Below are 12,451 nucleotides of genomic sequence, written 5' to 3' on the forward strand. Positions count from 1 at the left end.
TCTGTCTGTCTGTCTGTCTGTCTGTCTATCTATCTGTCTGTGTGTGCGTGTGTATGTTTGTCTCTGTCTGTCTATCTGTCTGTCCGTCCGTCTATCTGTCTATCTGTGTGTCTGTCTGTCTGTCTGTCTGTGTGTCTGTCTGTCTGTCTGTCAGACCTGGTGATGGAGAGTGTGTTTTAGTTACTGTGAAATGNCTGTCTGTCTGTCTGTCTGTCTGTCTATCTATCTGTCTGTGTGTGCGTGTGTATGTTTGTCTCTGTCTGTCTATCTGTCTGTCCGTCCGTCTATCTGTCTATCTGTGTGTCTGTCTGTCTGTCTGTCTGTGTGTCTGTCTGTCTGTCTGTCAGACCTGGTGATGGAGAGTGTGTTTTAGTTACTGTGAAATGTTTGTGTGTTTCCTCAGAGCTGGTGCTGAGTCCTGAGGAGCTGAAGAGCCTGTATGAGTTTGAGGAGCAGTGTGTGGAGGAATATTTCAGAGAGAAAGACGATGAGAAACAGTCGTCCAACAACGAGAGGATCAGAGTCACATCTGAGAGGTCAGGAACAAATAGGTGTATCAATGTGATTCATATACTGTCTTAACCAAACTGTTTTTATCTGTATAAACTTCAGTTTGTCTTAAGAATATTAATAAAGTATATTTGTACTTTATACATTTGTTTTTATGAATCTATGTCTCATGGGCTTTTCGTATAGCATGAAAAAAACCTGTTAAATAAGTCATAGAATATTATGTCGCAGACAAAACTGTAAATGAAGTCAGTCTACAGTGAGTTAGAAAAAGTCTTACTAAAGTACAAAAATAATGGAAAAACATCATAGTATAGCATGTTATCAAAAATTATGCAAAAACTAATTGAAAAACGTCATAGTATAGCATGTTGTCAAAAATAATGAAAAAACGTCATAGTATAGCATGTTGTCAAAAATAATAAAAAAACGTCATAGTATAGCATGTTGTCAAAAATTATACAAAAAAGTCATAGTATAGCATGTCGTCAAAAATAATGAGAAAACGTCATAGTATAGCATGTCGTCAAAAATAATGACAAAACGTCATAGTATAGCATGTCGTCAAAAATAATGTAAAAACTAATTGAAAAACGTCATAGTATAGCATGTTGTCAAAAATAATGAAAAAACGTCAGAGTATAGCATGTCGTCAAAAATAATGTAAAAACTAATTGAAAAACGTCATAGTATAGCATGTTGTCAAAAATAATGAAAAAATGTTATAGTATAGCATGTTGTCAAAAATAATGAAAAAACGTCATAGTATAGCATGTTGTCAAAAATTATACAAAAAAGTCATAGTATAGCATGTGGTCAAAAATAATGTAAAAACTAATTGAAAAACGTCATAGTATAGCATGTTGTCAAAAATAATGGAAAAACATCATAGTATAGCATTTTGTCAAAAATTATGGAAAAAAGTCATAGTATAGCATGTCGACAAAAATAATGCAAAAACTAATTGAAAAACGTCATAGTAGAGCATGTTGTCAAAAATAATGGAAAAACATCATAGTATAGCATTTTGTCAAAAATAATGAAAAAACGTCATAGTATAGCATGTCGACAAAAATAATGCAAAAACTAATTAAAAACGTCATAGTATAGCATGTTGTCAAAAATAATGAAAAAACGTCATAGTATAGCATATTGTCAAAAATAATGAAAAAACGTCATAGTATAGCATGTCATCAAAAATTATGCAATACAGTCATAGTATAGCATGTTGTCAAAAATTATGCAAAAAAGTCACAGTATAGCATGTCGTCAACAAAATAATGTAAAAAAAAGTCATAGTATAGTATGTCGTCAAAAATCAGGAAAAAAGGTATAGTATAGTATGTTGTCAAAAAAATCATGGAAAAAAGTCATAGAATAGTATGTCGGCAAAAAAATAATGGAAAAAAGTCATAGAATAGTATGTCGTAAAAAACCAAGAAAAAAGTCATCGTATAGTATTTCGTCAAAAAAATCATGGAAAAAAGTCATAGAATAGTATGTCGTCAAAAATCATGAAAGAAAGTCATAGTATAGTATGTCGTCAAAAATCATGGAAAAAAGTCATATTATAGTATGTCATCAAAAATCGTGGAAAAAAGTCATAGAATAGCATGTCGTCAAAAATCATAAAAAAGTCATAGTATAGCATGTTGTCAAAAATCATGGAAAAAGTCATACTTTGTCGTCAAAAATCATAGAAAAAAGTCATAGTATAGTATGTCGTCAAAAATCATGAAAAAAGTCAAAATATAGTATGTCGTCAAAAATCATGAAAAAAGTCGTAGTATAGCATGTCGTCAACAAAATAATGGAAAAAAAAGTCATAGAATAGTATGTCGTCAAAAATCATGAAAAAAGTCATAGTATAGCATGTTGTCAAAAATCACAAAAAAGTCATAGTGTAGCATGTCGTCAAAAATCATGGAAAAAGTCATAGTATGTCATCAAAAATCATGGAAAAAAGTCAGTATAGTATGTCGTCAAAAATCATGAAAAAAGTCCAAATATAGTATGTCGTCAAAAATCATGAAAAAAGTCATAGTATAGCATGTCGTCAACAAAATAATGAAAAAAAAGTCATAAATCATGTCCTCAAAAATCATTAAAAAAGTCATAGTATAGTATGTCGTCAAAAATCATGAAAAAAGTCGTAGTATAGCATGTAGTCAACAAAATAATGAAAAAAAAGTCATAGAATAGTATTTCGTCAAAAATAATGAAAAAAGTCAGTATAGTATGTCGTCAAAAATAATGAAAAAACTCATAGAATAGTATGTCGTCAAAAATAATGAAAAAAGTAATAGTATAGTACGTTGTCAAAAAAAATATGGAAAAAAGTCATAGAATAGTATGTCGGCAAAAAAATAATGGAAAAAAGTCATAGAATAGTATGTCGTAAAAAACCAAGAAAAAAGTCATCGTATAGTATTTCGTCATAAAATCATGGAAAAAGTCATAGTATAGCATGTCGTCAACAAAATAATGAAAAAAAAGTCATAAATCATGTCGTCAAAAATCATTAAAAAAGTCATAGTATAGTATGTCGTCAAAAATCATGAAAAAAGTCATATTATAGTATGTCGTCAAAAATCATGAAAAAAAGTATAGTATAGTATGTCGTCAAAAAAATAATGGAAAAAAGTCATAGAATAGTATGTCGGCAAAAAAATAATGGAAAAAAGTCATAGTATAGTATGTCGTAAAAAACCAAGAAAAAAGTCATCGTATAGTATTTCGTCATAAAATCATGGAAAAAGTCATAGTATAGTATGTCGTCAAAAAAATCATGGAAAAAAGTCATAGAATATTATGTCTTCAAAAAAATAATGGAAAAAAGTCAGTATAGTATGTTGTCAACAAAATCATGAAAAACGTCATAGTATAGTATGTCGTCAAAAATCACGAAAAAAGTCACAGTATAGTATGTCGTCAAAAATCACGAAAAAAGTCATAGTATAGTATGTGGTCAAACAAATCATGAAAAAAGTCATAGTATAGTATGTCGTCAAAAAAATATGGAAAAAAATCATAGTATAGTATGTCGTCAAAAATAATGAAAAAAGTCATAGTGTAGTATGTCGTCAAAAATAATTTAAATAACTCATAGTATAGTATGTCGTCAAAAAAACTATGAAAAAAAGTCATAGAATAGTATGTCGTCAAAAATGATGAAAAAAGTCACAGTATAGTATGTCGTTAAAAATAATTAAAAAACTCATAGTATAGTATGTCGTCAAAAAAAATATGGAAAAAAGTCATAGAATAGTATGTCGTCAAAAATAATGAAAAAAGTCAGTATAGTATGTCGTCAAAAATAATGAAAAAACTCATAGAATAGTATGTCGTCAAAAATAATGAAAAAAGTCATAGAATAGTATGTCGTCAAAAATCATGAAAAAAGTCATAGTATAGCATGTAGTCATCAAAATAATGGTATGTCGTCAAAAATCATGAAAAAAGTCATAGTATAGCATGTAGTCATCAAAATAATGAAAAAAAAGTCATAGAATAGTATGTCGTCAAAAATCATGAAAAAAGTCATAGTTATAGTATGTCGTCAAAAATCATGAAAAAAGGCATAGTATAGTATGTCGCCAAAAAAATCATGAAAAAAGTCATAGAATAGTATGTCGTCAAAAAAAATGGAAAAAAGTCATAGTATAGTATGTCGCCAAAAAAATTATGGAAAAAAGTCATGGTATAGTATGTCGTCAAAAATAATGAAACAAGTCATAGTATAGTATATCGTCAAAAAAATTATGGAAAAAAGTCATAGAATAGTATGTTGTCAAAAATAATGAAATAAGTCATAGTATAGTTGTCTTCAAAATAATGAAAAAAGTCATAATATAGTATGTTGTCAAAAATAATAAAAAAAGTCATAGATTAGTATGTCGTCAAAAAAATAATGGAAAAAACTCATAGTATAGTATGTCGTCAAAAAAATAATGGAAAAAAGTCATAGTATGGTATGTTGTCAAAAATAATGGAAAAAAGTCATAGTATAGTATGTCGTCAAAAATAATGGAAAAAAGTCATAGTATAGCATGTCGTCAAAAAAATCATGAAAAAAGTCATAGTATAGCATGTCGTCAAAAATGATGAAAAATTGTCATAGTATAGCATGTCGTCAAAAATCATTAAAAAACGTCATAGTATAGCATGTCATCAAAAAAATAATGGAAAAAAGTCATAGTATAGTATGTCGTTCCAAAATTAATGCAAAAAGTCATAGTATAGTATATCGTCAAAAATAATGGAAAAAAGTCATAGTATAGTATGTTCTCAAAAATAATGGAAAAAAGTCATAGTATACTATGTTGTCAAAAAAAATAATGGAAAAAAGTCATAGTATAGTATGTCGTCCAAAATAATGAAAAAAGTCATAGTATAGTATGTCGTCAAAAAAAATATGAAAAAAGTCATAGAATAGTATGTCGTCAAAAATAATGAAAAAAGTCATAGTATAGTATATCGTCAAAAATAATTAAATAGGTCATAGTATAGTATGTCGTCAAAAATAATGAAAAAAGTCTGTATAGTATGTCGTCAAAAATAATGAAAAAAGTAATAGTATAGCATGTCGTCAAAAAAAATATGGAAAAAATTATAGAATAGTATGTCGTCATAAATAATGAAAAAAGTCATAGAATAGTATGTCGTCAAAAAAAATGAAAAAAGCAATAGTATAGCATGTCGTCAACAAAATAATGAAAAAAAAAGTCATAGAATAGTATGTCGTCAAAAATCATGAAAAAAGTCATAGTTATAGTATGTCGTCAAAAATCATGGAAAAAGGCATAGTATAGTATGTCGTCAAAAACATCATGGAAAAATGTCATAGAATAGTATGTCGTCAAAAAAAATGGAAAAAAGTCATAGTATAGTATGTCTTCAAAAAAAATAATGAAAAAAGTCATAGTGTAGTATGTCGTCAAAAAAATAATGGAAAAAAGTCATGGCATAGTATGTCGTCAAAAATAATGAAAAAAGTCATAGTATAGTATGTCGTCAAAAAAATTATGGAAAAAAGTCATAGAATAGTATGTCGTCAAAAATAATGAAATAAGTCATAGTATAGTATGTCGTCAAAAATAATGAAAAAAGTAATAGTATAGTATGTCGTCAAAGATAATGAAAAAAGTCATAGTATAGTATGTTGTCAAAAAAATAATGGAAAAAAGTCATAGTATAGTATGTCGTCAAAAATAATGGAAAAAAGTCATATTATAGCATGTCGTCAAAAAAATCCTGAAAAAAGTCATAGTATAGTATGTCGTCAAAAAAATAATGGAAAAAAGTCATAGTATAATATGTCGTCAAAAAAATAATGAAAAAAGTCATAGTATAGTATGCCGTTCCAAAAATAATGAAAAAAGTCATAATATAGCATGTCGTCAAAGAAATAATGGAAAAAAGTCATAGAATAGTATGTCGTCAAAAAAATAATGAAAAAAGTCATATTATAGTATGTCGTCAAGAAAATAATGGAAAAAAGTAATAGTATAGTATGACGTCAAAAAAATAATGGAAAAAAATCATAGTATAGTATGTCGTCAAAAAAATAATGAAAAAAGTCATAGTATAGTATGTCGTCAAAAAATTATGAAAAAGTCATAGTATAGTATGTTGTCAAAAAAATAATGAAAAAAGTCATAGAATAGTATGTCGTCAAAAAAACAATGGAAAAAAGTCATAGAATAGTATGTCGTTCAAAAAATAATGAAAAAAGTCATAGTATAGTATGTCGTCAAAAAAATAATGAAAAAAGTCATAGTATAGTATGTCGTCAAAAAAATTATGAACAAAGTCATAGTATAGCATGTCGTCAAAAAAATAATGGAAAAAAGTCATAGAATAGTATGTTGTCAAAAAAATAATGAAAAAAGTCATAGTATAGTATGTGGTCAAAAAAATAATGAAAAAAAAGTCATAGTATAGTATGTGGTCAACAAAATAATGAAAAAAAAGTCATAGTATAGTATGTCTTCAAAAATTATGCAATAACGTCATAGTATAGTATGTCGTCATAACTAATGAAAAAAGTCATAGTATAGCATGTCGTCAATAATAATGGAAATAAGTATGATTGACAAGTTTGTGTTAGTTTATATTTCTCTTTATTGACTTTGTTTAGTAGATGAGAATTTTAAAGCCTGTTTTGTCTCTGCAGTTCCTTCTCTCTGCCTGCAGGGGGCAGATTTTTTGAGACAATGAATAACAAAGATTATTCACATTAAAGAGCAGATAGAGTTCAGTGATGATGAAGTTAGTTTCAGAGCAGTGAGCCAAACCAAACATTGGATCATGTTCTGCTGTTTGTCGTCAGGGTGGAGAACATGTTCATGCGTCTGGAGGAGGTGAATGAGAGGGAGCACTCCATGAAGGCGTGCCTGCAGACGGTGGACCTCCGCCTGGCTCAGATGGAGGAGTTGTCTGGCCGCATGATGAACGCTTTGGAGAAGCTGGCGGGCGTTGACCGGGCCGAGCTCGTCCGTACTCACTCCAGAGGATCGTCGGTCTGTGAGCCGTCTGCCCTGCTGCGACACAGTAGTGTCAACAGTGCCGATGGTTACAGTCTGTACCGTTACCAGCTGGAGCACGAGGACAGGATCTCTGTGTCCGGAGACATGGAGGGAAACGACAGGAGGGTCCAGCAGAGTCCAGAGAGACGAGGAGGAAACACAGAGGGAGGAAACACAACAGGCACGACCAGACTCATGACACATTAAGGCTCGTTCATGCTCAGCGTCAGATAGAGACGGACGAAGCCTTCGGTCTGTACTCTGCGTTCAGTTTGTCCATATCTGTGCACGTTTTCTGAAAACTTACAGACAAACCGAAACAGAGCCAACGGAGATCGAGGAAGTGAAGCATAGTTTAAGTGAGACACGTCTGTAGGAGACGACCAAGACATTTATTAAATGTCAGAACGTCACGGATCAGTAATAGAGTGAAAGAATTTTGTTGTCGTATGAAACTTCTGACTCCGCTCTCTAGTGCCATCTGTTGGCTGTATCTACGCTAACATAAAGGACACATGGAGGTATGAGGACTGTGTTGTTTACACTGTTTGAAACAGACGAGTCATGTGTCAAAAGTTTTACACAACTACAAACGAGGTGACGGTGGAGGAAGTCGTAATATTTTACCTTTAATGTGAGGCAGTGTTGTAGACAGCGACAGATTGTGTGGCCATCGAATACATCTCAACATGTGGACGTTTTTCATTCTGTTATCGATTTGTTTCGTTACGCCATATTGAAATGTCTCCGTCGCGTCCTACAGTCGTATCTCGCTTGAACTACACTACGCTGCCTCCACCATGTCCAGCAACTCTGGTCTGTTTGATCCACATCTGTAAGCTTTCAGACAACATGCACAAATACAGATGAAATGAACACAGAGTGCGGACCGAACCTCCATCCTGTCTGTATACGTATCTGATGTTGAGCCTTTACAAGACAAACATGACCTGACATGATTTATTAACATTCAAACATGAACAATCAGCTGCACAGACAGAGAAACAAAAGAACCAACACACAGTTAACTTGTTCGTAGTTCACAGACTGTCAGACACAAGCCCTCTGCCTTGGGTTATGAATTGATCTCATGTTTTTTATCCTCTGATAATGTTCAGAATATTTGACATCAGTCGCATCTGATGCAGAGCAACAGTGAGCAACAGAAATGTTCAGCTCTGGGATTAAAGAACAGAGAGTCACCTGATCGGGTCACAGCTGGAACAGATGTTCTGTTTAGACTCTGACAGTTGGTTCATGAAGGTGACATTGTGTTTATGATGTTGGGCAAAGTGATGCTGAGTTTACTTCTGTGAAACAGACTCACAGAAGTAAACTTGAGTTTCTCAGACTCGCCGTACGACCAGCACATTAAGTCGAATATAAAAATGTCATATTTGAGAGAAATGTGATTAAAACACGATGAAGAGTTGCTGTGATGATGAATCATATTCTGATCAGTTTTCTGGTGTGTGTGATGAAGATGTCAGCCTCAGGGGGGCGCTGGTGTAGCAGCCGGCTGTCAGGTCTGAGGTTTGATCCTCTAACAGACTGGAGATACCTGCAGGTAAATGATGATGATGTGAGCTGATGAAGTCATGCTTCCTGTTTACAGGTGAGGTGAAGGAGTTCGGGTCGACCCTGGAGGTGAGAGGACTGAGAGAGAGGACTCAGTCTCTGTCCAACGTCGACATCCTGATCTCCCCCTGCGACGCCGACCGTGGACCCGCCCACACCTGCGCTGCTTCACCTCAGGCTGACGCCACTGACGCTGACATGGAGAAACCAGCAGAGAAAACCCGACTGGAGGCGGCTCAGTCCTTCCCTCTGGACAGGTCAAAGGTCACTCAGTATTTACCCTCTCCGACCCTCAGCGGCTCCCCCTCTCCCAACAGGAAGTCCATCAGCAGCATCGTCTACAGCCCCGCCCATCACCACCAGGAGGGGCCGACCAGTGCGACCCAGCAGGCGTCCAGATCTTCCACAGTGACGCTGGAGAAGGGTGGAGGCGACGAAACCAAACAGGAAGTAGAGGAAAGAGTATCTGTGCTGTCTCATGGGGAACTGGAGGGTGAGACAACAGACAGTAACCATGGTAACAGAGACGAGGAGGAGCTGCTGTTGGGGGAGGAAAGGATGTATCCGACACTACGCTCCAAGAGCCTGAACGCCAACCCGAGGAAGACGAGGATGAAGAAGAAGGACGGCGATGAGATGCCTCGCTCAGCCGGCAGCGTCAAAGATCTGGTGTCGGCGTTCAGCAGGACGGGGGGACGGACACGATCCAGGACCAGGTCCAGAGACTCTGACTGTTGATCCTGAAGGACTGAGGTGACTCTGCACCGTCCAATCAGCTCAGCTCACAGCTCAGGACACAGAAACTACAAAGAGACGGCAAATGACCACAAAGAGACAAATGAGGACATCAAAGTGGTGACATAGTTTATTACTGCAGAGCAGCGAGGAGTCTGCATGTTTTATTCTGTATGTCAATCAATCAATCAATCAATTTTATTTATAAAGCCCAATATCACAAATCACAATTTGCCTCACAGGGCTTTACAGCATACGACATCCCTCTGTCCTTATGACCCTCACAGCTGATCAGGAAAAACTCCCCAAAAAAACCCCTTTAACGGGGGAAAAAAACGGTAGAAACCTCAGGAAGAGCAACTGAGGAGGGATCCCTCTTCCAGGACGGACAGACGTGCAATAGATGTCGTACAGAACAGATCAGCATAATAAATTAACAGTAATCCGCATGACACAATGAGAGAGAGAGAGAGAGAGAGAGAGAGAGAGAGAGAGAGACAGAGAGAGACAGAGAGAGAGACAGAGAGAGAGATGCAGGTAATAACAGTAGCTTACAACAACGTTATTGAAAGTAATAATATTACAGTTCTGGCTACTGTGGTACAATATGTTGAAAGTATGTATTAATATCTGGCAGTATACATGTGTGACAATAGTCATATGTGTATAATAACAGTAGAAGTATGACTAATGACTAATAATGGCAGCAGCAGCAGGAGGCATCTGGCAGGACCACGGCAGCAGCACAACCACACACGTCACGCTGTCCAGGCACCGCTGTGATATGAGTTAATCTGAGAGACAGTGGAGCACAAAGGCTCCGGAGAAGAAGCCGAGTTAGTGACATCCAGAATGGCCGAGTTAGCAAGATGCAGTAATAATGTGACATCATATGTTTACTGTTTGTTGTTCACTCTGGTTTTATGAACAACATCAGAGACTCACAGTCTGCAGGATGGTGTTGATCTGGTTCAGACTCTTTGTTGAGAACTTTGAAGAACGTCTTGTAAAATACGTGAAGCAGAAACGTGACATCACTGTCACATCCAGCAGAATGAAAGCTGATGGAGTCTACTGTTGGAGAACAGCTGATGAAAACGTTAAATCATATTTGTGTGTGTCAGGATTCTGCCTGTTTGACCTGATGACTTATTTCCATTTTATTATTTGGTTTCTGTTTTTTAATTTTCACGTTTCGATGTTGTGTGTTGTGTGTTTTTAGTGTTATCAGCAGTAACCAATCAGCTGCCTGATCTGAGAGTCTCTTTACAGATCTCAGTCATTCAGTAAAACTCTGACGTGTATTAAAGGGAATAAAATCTACCTCTGTAAACAATCATGTCTTCTAAAGATTAAAGACTAACTCTTCACCTCCTGATCCGTCTCCATGTCTCCTTTAATCCTGTCTTCTCCTCATCTGAGTTGGTTAAAGATCAGTCAAATATCTGACAAAAAAATTCAATAAATTATCCAAAAAATATTATTTAAAAAACTGCGAAAATGTGTCAGCATAATAAAAAAACATATGAGCAACATATACAGTGAAAATTAGTAATATATATAAATTATATATAGAACATGGCACTCTTAAATACTTGATTCTGATTGGTCAATCAACAAAATTCTGCAGTGTTTATTTTTTGAGGTATCACCGCTGCTCTGCTGCTCCGTTGCTAGGGGTGCCATAGCAACGTGCATTCGCAATCAACACACTCTGCCAGCAATTTAATAATATTGATGCCAGCTGTAACATTTGGATGTTTCAGTAGTAAGCCATGTTCTTACGTAAAATATCTGGTCAGTATTCATTTTCAGAAACCACTTATCCTGTTGGTGGTCATGGGGGGTGGGGGCTGGAGCTTATCTCAGCTGACATTGGGTGAGAGGTGGGTTCACCCTGGACAGGTTCACAGGGCTGACACATAAAGACAGACACACTATTCACACTCACATTCACACCTACGGACAATTTAGAGTCACCAATTAACCTGAATGTCTTTGGACTGTGGGAGGAAGCTGGAGCACCTGGAGGAAACCCACGCTGACACAGAGAGAACATGCTAACGCCACACAAGGGCTCAAACCAGGAACCCTCCTTCTGTGAGGCGACAATGCTAACCGTTAAATCAACTGTGTGACCAAACATTTCTAAAAATTTGATAAGTTTCAGTTAGTTATCTATAAAGTAAAATTTCCAAGAAATACCTGAAAAAATAAACGTATCCAAAATTAATTCACAACATATTCAACAAAGTACGAGTTCAATACCCTTCCAAGAGTCAGTACAAAAAATACATCTGATCAGAAAATGATTTTAGTGTTAGTGAAGTGTTAGTGAAATATTATTATAACATACAACATCAAAAATATCAGAAAAACTCAGCAGTCCGAACTTTTTTAATAATTCTTTCTTTAGTTTTTTCTTTCTGCATTTTCTCTTTTTGTTTTTCTTTTCTGTGTTAAGAACATTATTTTTGTAAAGTGTGACTGAATCATTGGAAGAAAAACAAGTTGTAAAATGTTCCTCAGCTCTGAGGAGAAAATGATTACAGGTGGAATCATTGTCAGCAGGCCAACGTGACATCAGCTGAGAGGTGTTTGTTCGACCTGAGGAGATGAGCATCATGTGACCCGATTGTACGTATCGTCATTACATCATAACATCACCTTTCTCCTCCACCAGATTCTCCTCATCTGGGAGATGATGAACTTTTTACCGCTCTACATTTATCTGACAGCCTTAGTTACTTTACAACACAGTCTCACTCCGAAGTCGTCGAATACCAGCGCTTGGTCAGAGACTTCTGGTGTCAGACACCAACAAGAAAAGCCTTTGTTTCATATTGGCATTGGCATTGGCACACAGCCGGTCGCCTCTTACTGTGAAACAGTGCCCGAAGGCATCAGGAAGATGCCACAGAAGTTGGATGTCACTAACTCGGCTTCTTCTCCGGAGCCTTTGTGCTCCACTGTCTCTCAGGTTAACTTGTATTGCAGCGGTGCCTGGACAGCGTGACCTGTGTGGTTGTGCTGCTGCCGTGGTCCTGCCAGATGCCTCCTGCTGCTGCTGCCATCATTAGTCATTAGTCATACTTCTACTG

At 35.6% G+C, this 12,451-nt stretch overlaps 2 protein-coding genes across 2 annotated transcripts in view; one reads left to right on the plus strand and one right to left on the minus strand.

The window, feature by feature from the left end:
• Positions 1-9,887, plus strand: part of LOC126396848 (transient receptor potential cation channel subfamily M member 1-like) — a 33,480-nt gene extending 23,593 nt beyond the window's left edge. Inside the window, exons 16-19 of the mRNA XM_050055229.1 lie at positions 404-536; positions 6,842-7,218; positions 7,513-7,583; positions 8,634-9,887. Coding sequence (XP_049911186.1) covers positions 404-536; positions 6,842-7,218; positions 7,513-7,583; positions 8,634-9,353 — 1,301 coding nt within the window. The 3' untranslated portion in view covers positions 9,354-9,887. The remainder of the gene's footprint in view (positions 1-403; positions 537-6,841; positions 7,219-7,512; positions 7,584-8,633) is intronic.
• LOC126396931 (ATP-binding cassette sub-family C member 12-like) overlaps positions 9,398-12,451 on the minus strand; it is a 43,228-nt gene continuing 40,174 nt past the window's right edge. The window contains exon 28 of the mRNA XM_050055351.1: positions 9,398-9,418. Coding sequence (XP_049911308.1) covers positions 9,398-9,418 — 21 coding nt within the window. The remainder of the gene's footprint in view (positions 9,419-12,451) is intronic.

This window comes from Epinephelus moara, chromosome 1 (assembly GCF_006386435.1).
Source record: "Epinephelus moara isolate mb chromosome 1, YSFRI_EMoa_1.0, whole genome shotgun sequence".
NCBI classification, from domain to species: domain Eukaryota; kingdom Metazoa; phylum Chordata; class Actinopteri; order Perciformes; family Serranidae; genus Epinephelus; species Epinephelus moara.